Source organism: Rhineura floridana, chromosome 3 (assembly GCF_030035675.1).
Source record: "Rhineura floridana isolate rRhiFlo1 chromosome 3, rRhiFlo1.hap2, whole genome shotgun sequence".
Classification (NCBI taxonomy): domain Eukaryota; kingdom Metazoa; phylum Chordata; class Lepidosauria; order Squamata; family Rhineuridae; genus Rhineura; species Rhineura floridana.
In genome coordinates this window covers 135,876,478-135,896,381 of record NC_084482.1, presented here as the reverse complement: position 1 = coordinate 135,896,381, position 19,904 = coordinate 135,876,478, and the positions used below count along the sequence as shown (strand labels likewise).

Here is a 19,904-nt window from a genome sequence, read left to right as displayed (position 1 = left end):
ATTAAGGAATCAAAGTTGTGATTATTTGCCCCACATTTAATAATAGAAAATGGAGAAGGAAGAGGTCTGATTCGGCTTAGAATTTTGTGTCTTACTCCAGCACATATGGAATCCATGAGAAGCATTGTAGTGTCTGAGGAAACTGACCTGGAGAATAAAGCAGTCATTCAGGAGTAGAGAACCAGCTAGGTATGCGATATATCCTGAGAAAGCTGAAGAGGACAGCTGTCAATCCAGTAGCAGATGGTAAGGGAGGGTTGCATTACAGCTCTGTCCCATTATGTGGGTCACTGCTGCTTACCAGGAGGGAGTGTGGAGAGGTGTGTGTGTGGGGGGTGAAGGTTGGCATGGTGCAAATGCACCAGCAGAACCAATCCAGTGCTCCTGCCAGTGTGTTTGCACCATGGCAACCTTTCCTCCGCCTCACCCTCCCGTTTCCTGGTAAGTGGCAGCAACCCATGCATTGGGAGGTCAGTAAGCGCCACCCTCCCTCACTGTCGGCTACTGCATTAATCCCATGACATTAAGTGCTAAGCTAAGTCATTATTTCCTCCAGACAGTCCTAGTGAATACCAGACCACTGAATGCCTTTCAAGCACAGCAGCAAAGAATTTACAGGAGTGTTGTCTTGCTTTATTTATTTATTACATTTCTACCCTGCCTTTCTTTTCATGATTGAAACGCAAGGCGGCTTACATATGGTTCCCAGGCAGTCTCCCATCCAGGCACTGACCAAACCTGACCCTGCTTAGCTTCAGCAGGGTGCTGGCCTTATGTGCCTTCAGACCAAAGCCTTGCTTTGAACTGTATGCCATTGAATAGCCTTCTCTTCTTCCATGATGTTGCCTATTGAGATCCTAGGAGAGTCAAGAGTATTGGTTGTTTGGTAGACTGTTAGACTCCTCATCCTTAGGTCTGAACTGTTAGTCCCAGATTCACAGTCTGGTAACTCTCCCCACCCCTCTCAAGTCCAATGCAAGGTTCCTCTTCAGACTTTAGTTTTGGCTGTGAGAACTCCTGGGCAGAGAATCCCATGTTGGAATTGTCTTAGAAGAGGACTGGAGGCTGGTTCACAACAATTTGAGGATTTGCTCAAAAATGCCTATAAATGGGAGGGAAGAAGGGTTTCGTAGAGAGGGAATACACTGAATCTCTTATCTGTCTAAGGATGCAGTAGGAGGATTGGGGAATCATGGGACATTAGATTGAGAAAAGGCAGAGGAAGAGGCTGTAATTAAGTAAACGTCCTGTCTACCTGGCTGTAGATGGAAGTGGGAGGAGCTCAAAGAGGAGAAAGGCTGAGATGATTAGATGGAAGTGGCATCTGGTGTCATTGCCCCAGCACATATTTTTCCAAGTACAAATTGTGAGTCTTTACCATCTTGGCCAGTCATAGAAGACAAGATACTTACAAAGGAACAGTGAAACATGACCTCTTTTTTTTTCTTTTTCATTTTTTTCTTCTGGTGATTTGTTTTATTAGTCACATTGGAGTTCTAGACAATAGGTAACACACACACAAATTAAAATCAAACTGTAATCTCTAGTTTTTGTTATGTAACCGAGGGCTGATACATAACACTGTTAAAGTGGTATAGTTACAGCAGAGCTCAATAGTTATAAAAGTCTTCAATGCCAATGAATAATTAAATCAGGAGAGTATATCTTGTATGAAAAGAGAAAGTATGTAAATCAAAATTTACTGATAAAGAAGGTGTTCCTGAAGAAGCCTTCAACTGGTATGCACACAGTTTGACCATTCTGTTGAAATCAGCCAAATTGACTTCTGTTTTGAGATAAGGGTTTCAACTCAGGCTGATCACAACCCAGATACCACAATGTCAAAATAGTCATGTGGTGGCTGGAGGAGAGTGATATATTAAATACAATAAAGATTTCACAGGTGTTGCTTATTCTTACTGCAAAATATTGTGCATGATCGCGTAGAAGCAAATTCCACACAGCTCAATAGAACTGACTTAGAATTGTGCATAAGATTGTAGCTGTGTGTAAATATCTCTTTGAAATGTATAGGACTGCGTTTAATGTTACCAAATGAATGCATTTTCCTTCTAAGTACAATAATTGGATTTAAAGAATGTCAATAAGCCACATTAGGAATTGTACAATTGTTGATATACTTTGGGATTATTCAGAAAAGGAGTAATTGTTTCAAAGTAATAGTACTGAATGCACTGGCTATGGTGCATACTATCTTTAAGCAATCCTAACATTGCCAAGTGTGCGTTTCGGGTGCTGATGATTTCTAATTCAGCAACCCAAACAACATAGTCTAACTGGTCTCATCCACATGATCAAATCCTGGCTTAAGTCAGGATATGTATGAGCGTTGTGCACTTGCACACAGCCCCTTTGCTCCCTCTTCACACCTTCCTTTGTGTGAGTGGGGAAACAAACCAAGCATTTTCCATTTAAGTGCAAACTGGCAGCTGTGGTTAATGATTTCCAAACAAGCCAAGGTTCAGAAGCCAACTTCAAACCATGGGATACTATCTCAGAACTATTTGTAGGCCTGTTGCTGATTAAATGTGAAAAACTTTATTTATTTATTAAATTTATTAGTCACCCATCTGGCTGGTTATCCAGCCACTCTGGGCAACGTACAACATAAAAATATACAAATTACATTAGAGCATTAAAAAGTCTCAAACAATGATAATAAAACCTAACCCACTCCAAGATAGTGTTTCCTACTTCACCATTAGAAAACACTTATTTTTTAGCCAACAGAAAGTAGCTGAATTTAAGATACCAAATGTTTGTTCTGCTTCAACAGATTCTGCCCTATTTCTCTCACATTGTCCATGATGTGCTTCCTACATCATATCACGTTACACTGGCCTGTAAGAAGGCTACCCCTCTGTCTAAATCAGCTGACTATTCTCTATGCAGTCTTGACATTTTTTTAAAAAAAGGTCTTTATTCTTTTGAAATAGATTGGTTCCTTTGAATAAAGAATACTTTACTGGTTTCATATTTCAGTCTAAGTTCTAGAAATAAAAAAGACTCAGGCTTATTAAATCAGAAGGTGCAATTTCACCAAGTTAAGGTAGAACTAAATACATTATAACTGCTAAAAGTTTTGAATATATATGTGTTGAAGATATTAACATGGAAATACACATTTAAACAATGATAAAATGGTGGTCTTTCCCTACTTTTTACCTTTTTCAATTTTGTTAGTAATTAAAAGTATGAACCTATAGGCAAGGTTTTCAAGCAGGTAAAAGCATTAGGGTACTTTCCCAAGATGATTGGGTTGTCATCCATTCTTATTATATCCATGCGTTGCCGAACGTAACGGGTCTGGTTGTTCCCTTTGCAGAATGTGTCATCTGTGATGCTGGTTATGTTGTTGTGCTGCAAATCAAAACAGTGAATTTGAAAAACCTGAATATCCAATTAAATGCTAATTAAAAGGTGCACTAGTTCAGTCATTTCTTTTGTTCAAATTATATTAAGTAACCTTTTCTCTAAATCACTATGGGAATTTCTAATATAAGTAGCCTGCTTCATGGCACTTGCTGTACAACATCAGTTGTGGTTTCTTTGATCAAGTATGGTGTTGTGAACTGAAATTTTCTTCTTAACCTGAAGAAAAACACAATTCTGGTGAAGTTTCATATTCCCAAAGTTTACAGAAAGGAGTTTCTACAGTAACATGGCCCTTCAAAAGAATCTGCAACTTACCAGAGAGAAATATTCTTTGCTGAGCAGGTTACTTACTGTTTCCTTACCTGACCCTGCAGTGTACAGCTTTTATTTTAGTTATTTTTATTTCATTTACAAAACACCTTTTTGCCAAGGTATTTTAAAATATTAAAACAAAAAAATGTAAAGCAGAGTTATATCAGGCTATTGGTGGTGGTTTCAGGAGATGATGATGTGGCTCAGGTACAATAGTGAATAACCAAGTTGTTTGAAAATTGAAAGAAACATTTAAAAAAGAAAAAGTACTGTATATTTTTTTCTACAATAGTAACAGACCTGCAGATGCAGAGTACGCAGGCTCTCTGGCAAGTTGGGTGGAACAGACTCGAGAGCATTGTGTCCTAGGTAGAGATGTGACAAGTTGGTCAGCTTCTGTAAAGAAGAGAAAAAAGGAACAGAGAAGTGGGAAAGAGAAACTGTTTTACAAGCAGTTTAAACAAGATAAAAGGTTAAAATCTATTGCTAGGCATACTTCTATTCACTTGCCTTAAAAGATGTTTACAGTGTTGTAAGCTGAAACCTGTAGTATAAATACATAAATTATTCAATCTACAGTAACAGCTTATTGATTTTTTTTTTTAATGTGACCTCTGTCAATACTATTATTTGGTACTGTATACTATTAGTGTACTATGTTGGATCAACACCAGTGTGATAGAAGTTCTATAGCTACGTTTCAGCACGCACAAGTGAGAGGTTCTTATCGCCACACACACATACATCTCTCCACCCAGGTAAGCAAGGGATAATATCACATTTCCAAGACGCATTCCAGACAGGCAAAAGCACTTCAGGATGGTGCGGGTCAGAATTTAGGAATGTGGCCTGGAGAGGGAGTGTGGACCAGATAGAGAGGCCTGGATTTGACCCCCAGACCAGAGGTTTCCCTCTCCAGTTTCCCTATAGTTTAGAAAGATGGAAGTTTAATATGCTTTACTTAGGGAGTAAGCCCCACTGAGTTTGGTTAGACTTCTTCTTTGAGAACATGCGTGATGCATTACAGATAGGATTGGGTTTGACAAAAGGGATGAGCAGAGGGTAAACAACATACAGAAAATGAGAGGCTACATTAGTTCCGATAGAGCTTTGTAGAAGTAATTTTTGGAGGAGGTGAAAAACAGGTTGCTTCAACTGAAAGAGAGTATGGCTATGTTCACATATAACACAAAGACAAACTGTGGCTTAGTGCAAGTGTGCTGGCTTCCAGGAAGGAGATTCCATCTGTTTTGCTTCTTCCCAGCCCTTTTAGTTCAGAGCACCAGCTAAATTAAGATTTGGCTTAGTGTGTCATCCAAATAAAAGATTGTGGTGAAGCTCTCTTCTCCTTAATCATGACGTGTAACCAGGGTTTGTTCCATCCCATGTTTGGATGATATGCTAAGCCAAACACTGGCTTAGCTGCTGCACTACACTAAGATAAAAAGATAAGGAAGGAGCCAAGCAGATGCAGGCTCCTATCTTGGAGTTGGCATGTTCACATGTCCCAAAAAGCCATAGTTTGACTTACTATGATGTGCAAACCAGACTTATTTAGAAAAGTGAGAAAATCAGGAATATGAAAAGGAGAAAATAGCTTGTTCAGAATGAATATTATGAGAAGATAAAAGAAGTAGTGTATATAGGCTGGGATTCATTTAATTTAAGCATGCTGAATAGCTTGTGTATGCTTTTTCTTCCATGGAGACTTGCACCATATCAAACCTGCTTTTGGAAATCTTGGGCAAAAAAAGCGAGATGTTATGTGGCATGGTGTACTACTGTTTTAAGAAACACACGCCTAAAGTCCCCTGGGGGATGCAATACTACTGTGTGGTCTTTTCAATCAGTATTCCAGCCAATATTGGTTTCGAGAAACTTCACAAACCATAAACATTAGGGCAAATCTTATGGCTAGTCTAGCTCATAGCTAGTCTAGAAAGCTAAATCAGAAGCCTGGGTTTGGACAACACACTCAGCCAAGCCATGGTTTAGTGCAGCAACAGAACAATTGGGGAGGAGCAAGTGGCCATGATCTCCTCTCCCGGAGCCTGCATGCTTGTGTGTTCACGCAAAGCCATGGTTTGGCTTAGTGTGACACATGAATTACTTGTAATAATATGTTACCTTGAATGCATTTGCTTTAATTCCTCTGCTTTTAATAAAGTTGTGGTCTGCATTTAGTGAAGTTAGCTTGGGAGGCAAAGCTGGAAGCTTGACAAGCCTGTTATCAGAAATTGAAAGTTCTTCTAATAATGGTAGCTTTGCAAAGGCCCCATCTTCAATTTCTTGTATCATATTTCCAGTCAAATCTATTCTTCTTAGTGTGGCTTAAAAAGAAAAAAAAAGTTACGCTCTGGTGCTTTTTGTAGGTAGTCACCTGCTAAATGCCTATAAAAATGTTGCTGCAGAGTGGGCTGGCCTGGGCTGGCTGGGTAGGGACCAGAGTCTTAGAAATGGTGGTGGTGGTTCATCTGAAGCTCTGTGCAGGAGATAAGATTATTCTCCCCTCCCATGCTGTACAATGTTCTTCCATAGCTGCAGCAGCAATTGTTACTGTCTAATTCAGCCTTTTCAGCACTAGCCTAGTAGCTGCAGGTGATAAGGAATTGTAAGCAGGCTGGTGGGAAAGAATCAGCATTCAGTCCTCCTTTGTGTCTTGCATAGAACCTAGGCTCTCAGAAGATGGAAGCCCCCTCTGTCATGCTCAGCATAGAAACATAAAAACATGTATGCATATGCATGCACAAAGAGGCTTCCATCCTCAGCTTATCCATTCAAATCTGCTGGGGGTTATTGCCCCCTTACCACTCATCCAGTGATCGATCTGACGGGTGGGAGGGGTGATTTGCGTCCCTGTCAAGGTCTGGGTGCAAACAGCTTTAAACCACAGCTGCCATTGTCAAAATCTGTGGGATCTTGGAGGCCAGAAAAACTTGCTGGCCAGGGGTGGGAGGAAGGTATCAGGTATCTGAATTAGACACCCCTGTTTTGCAAGATCTGCATGTAAAGGGACCTACGGTCTGACTGATTTGGGGAGGGTATTGGACCATTATGGCTCTTTGGAACCCCAAGCAGGACTGCTATAGCACTTGCATTATAGTCCTCTGGTTCAGGGCTTGAACCAGGCTTAAACAGGAGTTTTGTAGTCCAGGTTTACTGGTGACCCAAAAGAAGCACTATATAGTGCTAGCCCTATACCATTCTTGTTTGGGGTTGACTGAAATCTCAAACCTGAGTGTTACAGTGCTAGTGTTTCAACTATATGAAGAAGGGCTCTGTAATGTTACTGGTAGCATAAAAGTGCTCAAGTTCACAATGCAAGCCTGTGGGGCATTTCTGATCAGTCAAACATGGAGTAGTCATTGTATCAGAACTGAATGAAAGACAATATTTAGACTTTTAAGTAAAACGCATGTAGGGCGATCCATGTTATTTTTATTTATTTATTTATTGTATTTATATACCGCCCCATAGCCGAAGCTCTCTGGGCAGTTTACAGTAACTAAAAACATTAAAACAAATATACAAATTTAAAACACATCTTGTAAAAACAATTTAAAACACAATTAAAAAATTTAAAACAATTTAAAGACATTTGCTAAAATGCCTGGGAGAAGAGGAAAGTCTTGACCTGGCGCCAAAAAGATAACAGTGTTGGCACCATGCGCACCTCGTCAAGGGGGTCATTCCATAATTTGGGGGCCACCACTGAGAAGGCCCTCTCCCTTGTTGCCAGACTCTCAGCTTCCCTCGGAGGAGGCACCCGGAGGAGGGCCTTGGATGTTGAGCATAGTGTATGGGTGGGTTCACGTCAGGAGACGCGTTCCATCAGGTATTGTGGTCCCAAGCCGTGAAAGGCTTTATAGGTCAAAACCAGCACCTTGAATCGAGCTCGGAAACATACAGGCAGCCAATGCAAGCGGGCCAGAATTGGTTTTATATGTTCAGACTGTCTGGTCCCTGTTACCCTGTTGCATTTTGCACAAGCTGCAGTTTCCGATCTGTCTTCAAAGGCAGCCCCACATAGAGTGAATTGCAGTAATCTAACTTGGAGGTTACCAGAGCATGGACAACTGAAGCCAGGTTATCCCTGTCCAGATTGGGGCGCAGCTGGGCCGCCAACAGAAGTTGGTAGAAGGCACTCCGTGCCACCGAGGCTACCTGAGCCTCAAGTGACAGAGATGGTTCTAGGAGAACCCCCAGGCCACGAACCTGCTCCTTCAGGGAGAGTGCAACCCCATCCAGGACAGGTTGGACATTCACCATCTGGTCAGAAGAACCACCCACTAGCAGCATCTCAGTCTTGAGCCTCAGTTTATTAGCCCTCATCCAGTCCATTGTTGCAGCCAGGCACCAGTGTTCAGCACATTGACAGCCTCACCTGAAGAAGATGAAAAGGAGAAATAGAGCTGCGTGTCATCAGCATACTGATGGCAACGCACTCCAAAGCTCCGGATGACCGCACCCAGTTTCATGTAGAAGTTGAACAGCATGAGGGACAGAACTGATCCCTGTGGAACCCCATACTGGAGAGTCCAGGGTGCCAAACAATGCTCCCCAAGCACCACCTTCTGGAGCCAACCTGCCAAGTAGGAGCGGAACCACCGCCATGCAGTCCCTCCTACTCCCAACTCAGGCAGTCTTCCCAGAAGGATACCATGGTCAATGGTATCGAAAGCCGCTGAGAGATCAAGAAGAATCAACAGAGTCACACTCCCCCTGTCTCTCTTCCGACAAAGGTCATCATACAGGGCAACCAAGGCTGTTTCTGTGCGCAAACCAGGCCTGAAACCTGACTGAAATGGATGCAGATAATCGGTCTCATCCAAGAGTGTCTGGAGCTGGCCTGCAACCACTCGTTCCAGGACCTTGCCCAGGAATGGAACATTTGCCACCGGCGTATAGTTATTAAGATTTTCTGGGTCCAGGGAGGGTCTCTTCAGGAGTGGTCTCACTACTGCCTCTTTCAGGCAGCCAGGGACCACCCCCTCTCGCAGAGAGGCATTAATCACTTCCCTGGCCCAGCCAGCTCTTCCATCCCTGCTAGCTTTTATTAGCCAAGAAGGGCAAGGATCCAGCATAGAAGTGGTTGCACGAACCTGTCCAAGCACCTTCTTGTTAGGTGGCCACTGGCAACATAATGAGCTGTGATTAGTGATAGGCAAGCAAGGGCTGTTTTGGGGGTAAGCACCTGGAGGGGGCTTAATTCAAATAACGAAACCCCTCAAGATGGTATTTTGATATTTGATCAAATGGTATTTTGATATTTTTAAATTAAAGTGAGATGACCTGAAAAGAAATATATTTTGTTCAGTGTTTTTGTAATTGTTTAGAAATATAGACAGGCGCAATTAAAGTTCTCTGAATGGGATGTAATTCAGTAGAAGTAGCATATGGCCCTGAAAATATAAGTAATGAAATTTATTTTTAATGCTTTACCCAAATTTTCAGTATGTTTTAGAAAGTTTGAGAGAGATGTAGTTCTAAATATATACTTACGTATTTCAGCAAAATCAGACACTTTGATCTTCTTGATTTTGTTGAAACGTGCATAAAGATAGCCTGTTTCTTTTGGTAGAGGTGGAATACTTTCAATACCTATTTCTTCACAGTAAACTGAACCACTTAAACAAACACACAGCAGGCAAGTAGCCAAACCTGAAATAATATAAGTAGGAGGTTGAAAGATTGACTGTCAGTCCTAGTGGCACATTTTATGGGGTGTAAACGCAATATTCAAATTGTCTTCCAGTTTGCATACATTAGGATATGCAAACACTTATTCTGTGTTTCTGTTATAGACCTCACATGATGCCTTCTGACAGACCCGTTCTATAAAACAGCAATAGAATGAAAATCAAGTACTTTGTAGAATTGCATATACTGTATGACCTCACATATCAAACTACCCTGGAAGAAATTTAAAACTTGGATTAATGTTAATCTGTAGCAGGAGTGGAAACCTGTGAGTCTTGGTTTAATTTTATGCAGTTTCCCAGACACTGTGGCCCCACTCTTGTTCTCTGAACCACCCTTCCAGGAATTGCTTCCTTGTCTGCCTTGTGTGTGAGTGTGCACACTAACTCATGTGTCTGTGAGAAAGAATGGTAGAGAAGGAGATATGGATGCTGCATGGTGAGCCTTGAGGTGGTGGGGGGAAGCTTTGCAGTGAGCTGCCATGTGGGGAAGCCCAGGATGAGGGACAGAGGGGGAAAGCCAGACATGGCTGGAGTAGTGTTTGTGTGTTCTGTCGGCAGTAATCAGTTTGAACCTGAACTAATTAAGGGTGTGTGAAAATCCAAAGTAGATGAAGAGTGGTATGGGGTGCCAGAGAGAGAGAAATGGGATGAGACAGCAAGCAAGCTATGCAGTCCTGTAAAGCTTGCCCACTCTTTTCTCTGGCTCCACTGACTGCTGACAGATGCCCCACCCACCCAAAAATAACACCTGAGGGAATATGGCTCTTTCTCTTGAAAGGTTTTCTGCCACATTTATAGTAACAATAGTGCATTGAGAACACAGTGAATATGCATCAGTGACAGCTGGATAACAGTTCTCTTTGATAATGGTTCCACTGTATTTATCACAGTGAATGACTGGGAATAACAGCAGCTTTGGAAAAGCTTCTAAATGTGTTCATGTCTAGGTTTCTTTCCTGATATTTGACTGTATCCTTGAGAGTGCCTTAAAACACTCAAAATACACAGGAGTTATGCTATAAACAACAAAAACCTTGGACGATTAAGGAGTGCTGCTGGAGGGGTTTTTTTTTTTTTTAAATGGAATGTATACAAAAGAAAAGAAAGAAAATGGGCAAACTGCAACCAAATACAATAGAAGATCCTGGAGGCTTTATATATATAGGTAAGATGAGAGAATATGTGTGCGCTGTAGGAAAATGTGAGAGAAGTGTGGTCTTGCACGGGATGCTGTTTTAGCAGCTATAGACAGGGATAACACTTAGATGAGAGCAAATTACCATGCTAAAAATTTAAAGGTTTAGTGTGAACACTGGGTTTCTGGAAGCATTTTCATTGGTGATACATAAAGGATCCCTGTGGCACCTTAAAGGCAAACAGATTTATTGTGGCAAAAGCTTTGGCAGAGATATATAACACGCGTACACACACATATATGTATCTAGAGAGAAAAGTGTGCACAGTGTGGCCCAAAGGTGATGAAACTGAAGAGGTGCAGTCTGTAACATGTATAAGAGCCCTGATGTATGCTCCATGAATTTGTATAAGCTCTTAACTTTGTGTTAAAGTTGGTGGCCATCACTACATTTGTGCTAGCAAATGCCATAGTCTAACTATATGCTGGGTAAAGAAATATTTTAATATTTCTGTCCTGCATCTCCCACTTCTCAGCTTCATTGATGACCCTGGATTCATGCGTGGGAAAGAAAAATGTCTCATCACTTTCTCCATTCCTTGAATAATTTCATACATATCTCACATGCCTCTCCTCCCCATTACTTGCCTACTCAAAAAAAATCACATGTAACCTTTCCTCATGGAAATTTGGTTCAGCTCCCTGATAATTTTAACTGTCCTTTTCTTATCTTTTCTAGCTCTACAGTATATTTTCAAGGTGTAGTGACTTGACTTTACCTTATAGTACATTTGGCAGTTTTCCTTTCCTAATGATCCCCAACAAGGAATTTGCATTAGTTCAACTCTTTCATTGTGCTGTCCATCACAACTCCAAGATACTTTTCTGGTCAGCCATTCCCACATCAGGGTTAAAGTTGTTGCCTTATGATACAAAATGGGATGGGCCTAGTATTTGTCTTTCTAATCAGGTGGAACACATTATGTGGTGCAAATGTCAAATTAGTGGAAGAAATTTGCCCCCTTTCTTATGCAGCATAAGCACATTGAGAAATGGCAGCAGCTGATTTTATTTCCCTAATCTGAGCTGGTCTTGTTTGCCTTCCCGCTTCAATAAGATCTAAACACAGTATGCTCTTCTCTTGCCATCAAGAGTATAACATGGCGGCTCTGAGTTGTTTTTTTGTCACATGATTCAGTTTTCCGCAGGAAAAGTTGACAATGTGTAAAACAATTCAACTTCTTTGCTGCACTTGGATGCAGAAAGATGAGAGAGAGGTGCTTTCCTCCCCTCTTCTCCCTTCCACCCCCCAAGGGCTAGGCTAAGCTGGTGGTTACTGAGTATGGTTTGAAGGTGTGGTAGTTGAATTCAGTAAGAATACTGTAGTTTGGCAACTGTTGGATAAAGTGTCAGTCAACAGACATTCTCCATAGCACTTTATTCAAATAGAATTGGATTGGTCAATTTTAGAATTCAGATTTCCAAAGCACTGAAATCTACCATATCTTGTAAGTTTGAGATGAATATGTTCTGTTAAAAATGTTTTCAACTCAATTCATTATTGTTGTATGAATTGAGTACACAGATAGATGAAAAGATAACAGATGTGGGTAAATAAAATGCCAGCTTTAAGAGTAATATTTTTTGGACATTGTGATATTGAAATAAATTTTGATATGACAAATGGGTGCAATTCCCTTTGTTTGTTTTCTAGGAAGGAGCAATTTGTCCACTTCACTGTTGTCTGTCATTGTTCTCCATATCCCTGTTCTTCTAGTTGGCACGGAAAATATAACAATGATGCTGAAGCAACTAGACAAAATACTGATTGATTGTGTATTGTCAACACTAAAATTGTGAAAGGAAGGGAAGAACTTCCCATCTTTCTGCTTTCTGCATAATTTCTGTTTGGGAAATGCAGCTCTTCAGTGCCTGTGAACATCTGCTTGTTATTTAGGCTCATAAAAGCACTGTTTTTGAAGCCTAAGTTTGAGTGTGCATGCACATGGTTGCCAAAACATGTTGTTCTGACCAAAAATATTAGAACTAGAAGAAAGGGGGATGTGACAGTAGTGCAGTTTGCCACTTGGAGGCTCATCCAGGGAAATTGTTACTTGTTCCAGGGAAGTGGTAAATGGAATTCTGATGCTTATGCCAATGTGTATGCTATTTCATATTTTTGGGAACTATTTTCTATTTTAGGCTTGATGTTATAATGTGGTAAAAACTTACCTGTATAATTGGTTGATCCCTCTCTAGGTATCTCTTCATCTCTCTGTATTTGCAGTTCATTTTCATGGAAAATGAATATATCATTGTTTTCCTTATATGTAGGAAGTTATAAAAACATACAGAAACAGTAGGGATTAATATATTAATATACAGTAATATTTAATAGTGGAGTAAGACCACCTTTAGAAGTTAACTTTTTAAATTAACTTTTAAAAGTTAATAAAACCAGTTGTCTGGAACATTTCCTGGAGTACTGAAAACAGTCTAGGCTTTTCTTTTGTTTTTTAAGCTAACATTCAGCAGTGTTTCTGGGATAGGGTGACTTCATGTGACTTCATACTGAACACAGATAAATTAAATTAAAGTGTTTTTTACATTTAACAGTAAAAATGACAGCGAATCAGATCAGATGTCACATTCCTGGCCAAACAAAAATTATTTACTGGATCAGACATCAACTATGTATGTGCTTCCTCCCATCTCCTTGCACCCCCAGCTTAATACAAAACTTCCTGGCTGGTAATTTGCTGTGACGTCTGAACTGGGAGACTGTGATTTGCACACTCTCTGTAACCAGGATCAAAACATGGTTTGCAATCCTGAGCACTAGGGAGTGCTCAAACTAATTAGAAATGTGATATTGTGAAATGCCCAGTGGAATAAAGCCTCACAGACACCATATATAAAGTGCTGAAGCAACTGGGCAAACAGTTGATGGCGTCCTGCTCCATATTATCAGCATTATAGCTGAGACAGCTACTGGAATTGAGAGGTCAATAGATGACCATCCTTTCCCCTCACGCCTTATTGCTTTGGAAATGGAGAAAAGGCCTTCTGCGGATTGTTTTCCTGATATGCACAAAGGGATGCCATAGCGGAGTAATGCAATGAGTACGGGACCAGTCCCAGACATGTAGTATGAGGTCCAAAAACATCACAATTAACTAACTGAGATCTATTGTCTGGAGCTCAGGTAAGGATATAAAATGAACCTGTTTGCTCCTCTATTCCATATATCTTTAAAAACAAACAATATGTACCACCTGTTTGTATTCCTGGCCTTCCCCACATATTTTGGCACTTCTTTCAGCTACTTAAATATACCTGTATGGCAATGTTCTGTGAATTAAACAATGCAATTAAAGCTGGACGCATACTTACTCTACACTCCAGTTTATATATAGACAAATTGCTGTAATTTCTCCTCTCTAATAGTTTCTAGAATAACAGGTTTGCATTCTTCTTGCAACTTGAGGGATCCCATTGATTATTGCTTTTGCCTTCCTCTTTGCTTATTTAATCAGAGCTTAGCAACTGGGCTTTGAATAAACATCAGCAGAAGCTGCCATAAACTGAATTAGACCATTAACTAATCAAGACTACTTTTGTGCACTCTGACTGGCAGGAGCCCTCCAGAGTCTTGGGCAGAGTTACAGCCCTGTAACAAAAGGTCCTTTACTAGAGATGTCAGCAATTGAACTTGGTTCTTTTTTGCATGCTCCTGAGTTTTGATTATGGATATAGCTATTTCTGAACAATGGTGATTTCCCCATGTCTATCAGCTGTGGTGTAGGCTGCATGAAGAAATCCTGGCATGTTTTTCCTCAGGATAATGTCACTGCCCATATTGGGCAAACGAGGACCCAGGGGAACAATGCTGTATGAGAATTCCTGGCTTCAAGGGCTACTAGTCATAGTATGGTATTCCCAGTTCTGAGATACCAGTTATTGGGACCATGAGTGGGAGAATGCTTATTGTGCTCATGTCCTACTTGTGAGCTTCCCATAGCATCTTGTTGGCCACCGGGAGAATAGAATGCTGGACTAGATAGGCCGTTGGCCTGATTCAGCAGAATACTTCTTATGTAACCATGTTCTGAAAGGTTATGGCGTAGTGGATGCAGCCAAAAACGTGACTTAAATTAATTCGTTGTTAACCTATGAGCAGGGTTTTGTTCTACTAGGTGCTTTTCCCCCTTTGGGGTGCTTAAAATTATTATAAATTATAATTCAGTCCCTCTCAAGGTGCACTAATGTGCCACACAGTTTGGGTGTTGCTGCCATGATGTTTCTCCTGTTTTTATGAACAAAAAAAGCCAGGAAATACTAAATGGCCTCTATTAAAAGGTGAGGTGACAGATTATTGTGCCACTTGCAAAAATGAATTCAAAGGATCAGAGATATTCATGAAATATCTGAGGAGAACTTTTAGCATTTAAGAATTCATTGAGTTAATTTTGTTCTTACCTTGTTTTAGCATTATGAATGGATAAGCAACTGGCCCCTGTTTTATTTATAACTTACTTCAGTTGTAATCTATGTTATGTGATTCTACTTTAAAATGAAATATTCTAATCCTCAGCTCCCCATTTAGTAATTTAGTACTGTAATCACTTTGGCTGCCCATCTTTAATCTCTTTCCCACTTATGTTACATGGACTTGAATACAAGAGATCCACAAGATACTGTAAATTGAAGTTCATCTTATTGAAGTGCCATCTACTGGTGCAAAGTAGAGTTTACTGTATTTTGAAATGTTACACTTTCTCCTTTCTAGGTAAATGACTTTTAAAATTGCAAATAGTAATCTTTAAGGAGAAAATAATTAGGAGCTTTATACATATGAAAACATGTAATAATTAAATTGTCACCCTTTAGGACGTTGATTCATTTGAAAATATTGCTGAAGATATTATTTATTTATTTTTATTATTTATTTATTGTACTTTTAGACCGCCCTTTAGCAACAAGCTCTCAGGGCGGTGTACAACAGAATAAAACCACATTAAAATACAGGTGAATGAGGGTACAATACAACTATAAAAACATTTTAAAAGCAAGGTGAAAACAAAGATTAAAATAAGATTACAATTAAAATTAAGATTAAAATGCCTGGGCAAAGAGGTAGGTCTTTACCTGGCGCCGAAAAGATAACAAAGAAGGCGCCAGGCGTATCTCGTCAGGGAGGGCGTTCCATAATTCGGGGGCCACCACTGAGAAGGCCCTAGATCTAGTTATTGCTCTCCGGGCCTCCCTATGAGTTGGAACCCGGAGAAGGGCCTTCGACGTCGAGCGTAGCGAACAGGTAGGTACATAGCGGGAGAGGCGTTCCAGGTATTGCGGTCCGATGCCGTTAAGGGCTTTATAGGTAAGAACCAACACTTTGCATCTGGCCCGGAAACATATTGGTAGCCAGTGCAGTTGGGCCAGGACAGGTGTTATATGGTCAGATTTTTTAGTCCAAGTAAGAACTCTGGCCGCAGCATTCTGCACCAGCTGAAGTTTCCGAACCATCTTGAAAGGTAACCCAACGTAGAGTGCATTACAGTAGTCCAATCTAGAGGTTACCAGAGCATGGATAACTGTGGCAAGGTTCTCCCTCTCCAGATAGGGTCGTAGTTGGGCTACCAGCCGAAGCTGGTAGAACGCATTCCGTGCCACCGAGGCTACCTGAGCCTCCAGTGACAGGATCGGATCTAATAAGACCCCCAAACTACGGACCTGCTCCTTTGGGGGAGTGTAACCCCATCTAGGGTAGGTCGGACATCAACCATCTGGGCAGAGAGCCCCCCCACCAACAGCATCTCAGTCTTGTCAGGATTGAGTCTCAGTTTATTAGCTCTCATCCAGTCCATTATCGCGGCCAGGCAGCGGTTTAGTACATTAACAGCCTCACCTGAAGAAGATGAAAAGGAGAAGTAGAGTTGCGTATCATCAGCATATTGCTGGAAACGCACTCCAAATCTCCTTATGACCTCACCCAGCGGCTTCATATAGATATTAAAGAGCATGGGGGACAGAACTGAACCCTGCGGGACCCCATATTGGAGTACCCAGGGACTCGAGTAATGCTCCCCAAGCACCACCTTCTGGAGACGATTCTCGAGGTAGGAGCACAGCCACTGCCAAGCAGTGCCTCCAACTCCTAAGTCCGCAAGTCGCCCCAGAAGGATACCATGGTCGATGGTATCAAAAGCCGCTGAGAGATGGGCTGCAGAAGAAGCATGTATGCAATCTGGAGGGGGCTTCTCGATCCAGATTTGTCTCATGACCAACCCCAACCACACAAATGCTAAAACCTAGTATTACCTTTTGGTATTGGCTCTGAGTATCATGGTATGAAGCTTTGCTTCATCATAGATTTTCCACCTATGCGTTTCTGTAAATTTGCTTTCCAGACAGTATCACTTTACATGATGATTTATTTAAATACTGATTTATTTATTATTTATACTTATAGCACGCCCTTCACTGAATGGTCCTAGGACCAATGTTTACTTTATTAATATAGTACAGCACACTGTGAATGTGTTGTTTATCAAAATGTAGTGGGAATTAGTAAGGGTTGTTAAAGATACAGTGCTCAGTTTTGCACTGCATAATTGAGGATGGTATTGTTGAAGTACAGCTGTTTATCATTTATATAATAAACAAAGTGCCATATAACATTGATTAAAGTTGTTCTCACAAGATAGGCCACTGTTAAAACTGTTATACACCCAAAAAGGGGGTTGGGGTAAGCCTAAGACTTGCCAAGACCACAAAATGAGTTCATGGCAGGTGTCCAGATTTCTCAACATATATTTAATCAGTGGACCACAATTGATCTTCTGTGTATAAGTGCAGAATGGTCGCTCTTTATGATATGACAGATAATTGGTAAATTATACCTTAGAAATAAAAGCAAAAAACAAACAAACCATGCATTAAGGCAAACATGGTATGACACCAATTGTTTGAGGCCCACATAGGTATGCCACGTTATCCACTGCTATGAGCTCAGGCAGTTTTGCACTATGATAAAGGAACAAAGTATGTTGAAATAAAACTTTGTTATGATTTTATTTCTTTTATTTGTTTTTATATTTATCCGTGGATCATGCATAGATGATTAATTCAGACAGTGGCAAAATGGAAAAAATACAACAGAATCTGTAAAATACCTTGTTTTTTATGGCATCCTGTGGCTTGCCTTCATAATCGTCCTTAAATAATATGTCTTCATAACTTTCCTTAAATATTGTGTCTTCGAGAGTGGCCAAACCATGGTCATAAAATGTGGTTGAGTGTTGTTGTGGTGGTGCCAACTTCACCAAGGGCATAAAAAAATAAACGAGACCAAATTTCTGCAAAGTCTTCATTTTGAGAGACCAGGCTTGTATTGAGCTGGAAGGACTAAGCAGAATTTCTTTCTGAGTGGAAATAAAAAAGCAATCTGTCAAAACAATATTTAAAGCCTAGAAGACTAGTTGGCAGTGATTTCTAATGTTTAAGGAGAATGGAAAAACTATTAACTCTTAACATTCTTTATTTAAATACTTATAATGTTTAAAAGTTGGCAATTAATGTACAATGTAGAAAAACTGAGTACAACTTGATACATTACAGATTTGTTTTGGGAGTTGAGTGCTGATAGAAATACATATAAAACATTGTTTTAGGTTTGGTATGTATAGTGAATAAATAGTTAAGGAACAGGGCTGAGCCCAGCCTGGGAGTGAAAAAAAATATTTTTCATTGTCTTAAGGGCTATTTTGTATAGCAAAATAGACTTTGAAACACAGAACAAAGAAATAAAAATGCATTTAAATATAAAAAATAACATGCATACAATTGAAAAAAGTGCTATAATTTTAAGATATGTAATCTAGACACTATATAATAAACTTTTACAGTAACTTGTTAAAACCATATTAAGATAATTTCTTGGAAGATAACACCTACCGTTTTTGCTGAGTGAGATCTCTTGTGTGACTGTTTTCAGTGTAGTTTTCTGTGCATTAATTCCAAATGGCCAGACAAGAGCAAGAATATTTTCAACAGATTGAAATAATACTGCTGCAAAAATGGACAAACTAAAAAAAAAAAAAAAGCACCCTCTGTGGGGTAAAGCGGGCTGTGTCAGCATGCAGTCTTGGATGCAAAATGATAAATCAGTCTTGCTCAACTAATACATTGGCACAGATCCAACTTAATATGTTAATGTAGTTGCTCTTATTGTTTCAAGCCTTGCTGGACCAACTGCAGTTTCATGTAATCAAGACTTAAGCAACATCATATGCTTCTCATTTAGTTTAGCACTGAATAGAAGACAAAGAAGCTGACTTCCGTTTCAGATGAAGCATACGCATTCCACTTTTTTGTGCTGTGAAAAGTTGCAACTCAAAATACATGCAGAGGAAATTCAAGCCTTAAGTTTGCAGCTTAGTCGCTTCTAGGTTTTGAAAGTCTGGTGAGCATTCCAACCTTCATAGTTCATTACAGAAAACAGTGTGATGCATATTCATTAAGAGTACAATTTGTGATAGAAGCATGTTTGCATATGAAGACATTTCAATAAAAATATTTTCAGATTTATGTGCTGATATAAAAAATGTTTTTTGAATATTTGCATACTTCTTAAAAAAGAAGAAATCTTCTATGTTTTATATGTAGGCAGTTAAGATAAACAGGGCCTAAATGTACAAATAGCATTTATTGTTGAAGGGCATCACTATTTAAACTGTTTTTTGGGCTCCTTCTGGGAGAAAGGGTGGGATATAAATTCAATAAATAAATAAATAATGTTACTTTTAGCTGGGTCTCCAAATAGAAGAGGTATCAGTTGAGAATCTTTTGATTTGGAGTTGTTTTTTAGCCCAAAGCTGTGCTGTTGTAGAATGTTTATTGCTCCCACAAAAGCCATAATTCAGACACTAGCTGTTTGTTCTGGAACATCTCATTTGGAGTTGGAACTTTGATTTTAAATACATCTGCTGGTTTACAGTCTTCATTTGAAACTTGATACATCTTGAACATGAATGTTTCCCCTGAATTCACTGTGCATGTTGGGCATAATAGTAGCAAAATGCAAAACTGAAAATCAGTGTACTTTATCATTATAATGCTAAGTGGCCTATTTTTGTATCTTTTTTAATATTAAAGCATGAGAAGATTTTTGAGTTCTCTAGGCCAACTTTTCTGCCGTTGGTTTCATCTTCTCTTACCAAATCCCATCTGTCTTAATAAATGATCATCTCTCTCTCTCTCTTATGTCACCCTTACAGCTCAGCCTAATAACCTAATGTATGGACAGTACAACATAAACATGATGGGATGCATCCAGAGCAGTTCTCATGTAAGGGTGA

The 19,904-nt window shown here is 39.9% G+C and overlaps 2 protein-coding genes across 6 annotated transcripts in view; one reads left to right on the top strand and one right to left on the bottom strand.

The window, feature by feature from the left end:
• CENPP (centromere protein P) overlaps nucleotides 1–19,904 on the top strand; it is a 267,372-nt gene that overhangs the window by 22,701 nt on the left and 224,767 nt on the right. The gene's annotated exons all lie outside the window — the stretch shown is intronic.
• Nucleotides 25–18,854, bottom strand: OGN (osteoglycin). 2 transcript variants are annotated; one of them, XM_061618067.1, is made up of 7 exons: nucleotides 18,502–18,854; nucleotides 17,721–17,965; nucleotides 12,778–12,868; nucleotides 9,211–9,369; nucleotides 5,836–6,038; nucleotides 4,009–4,104; nucleotides 25–3,381 (listed from the first exon to the last, which is right to left on the bottom strand). In XM_061618067.1, the coding sequence occupies exons 1-7, from the start codon at nucleotides 18,683–18,685 to the stop codon at nucleotides 3,208–3,210; spliced, it is 1,152 nt and encodes a 383-aa protein (XP_061474051.1). In that variant the 5' UTR covers nucleotides 18,686–18,854; the 3' UTR covers nucleotides 25–3,207. The 2 variants fall into 2 exon arrangements, with proteins under 2 accessions (XP_061474051.1, XP_061474052.1); XM_061618068.1 differs by having other exon boundaries at nucleotides 17,721–17,969; nucleotides 18,502–18,853.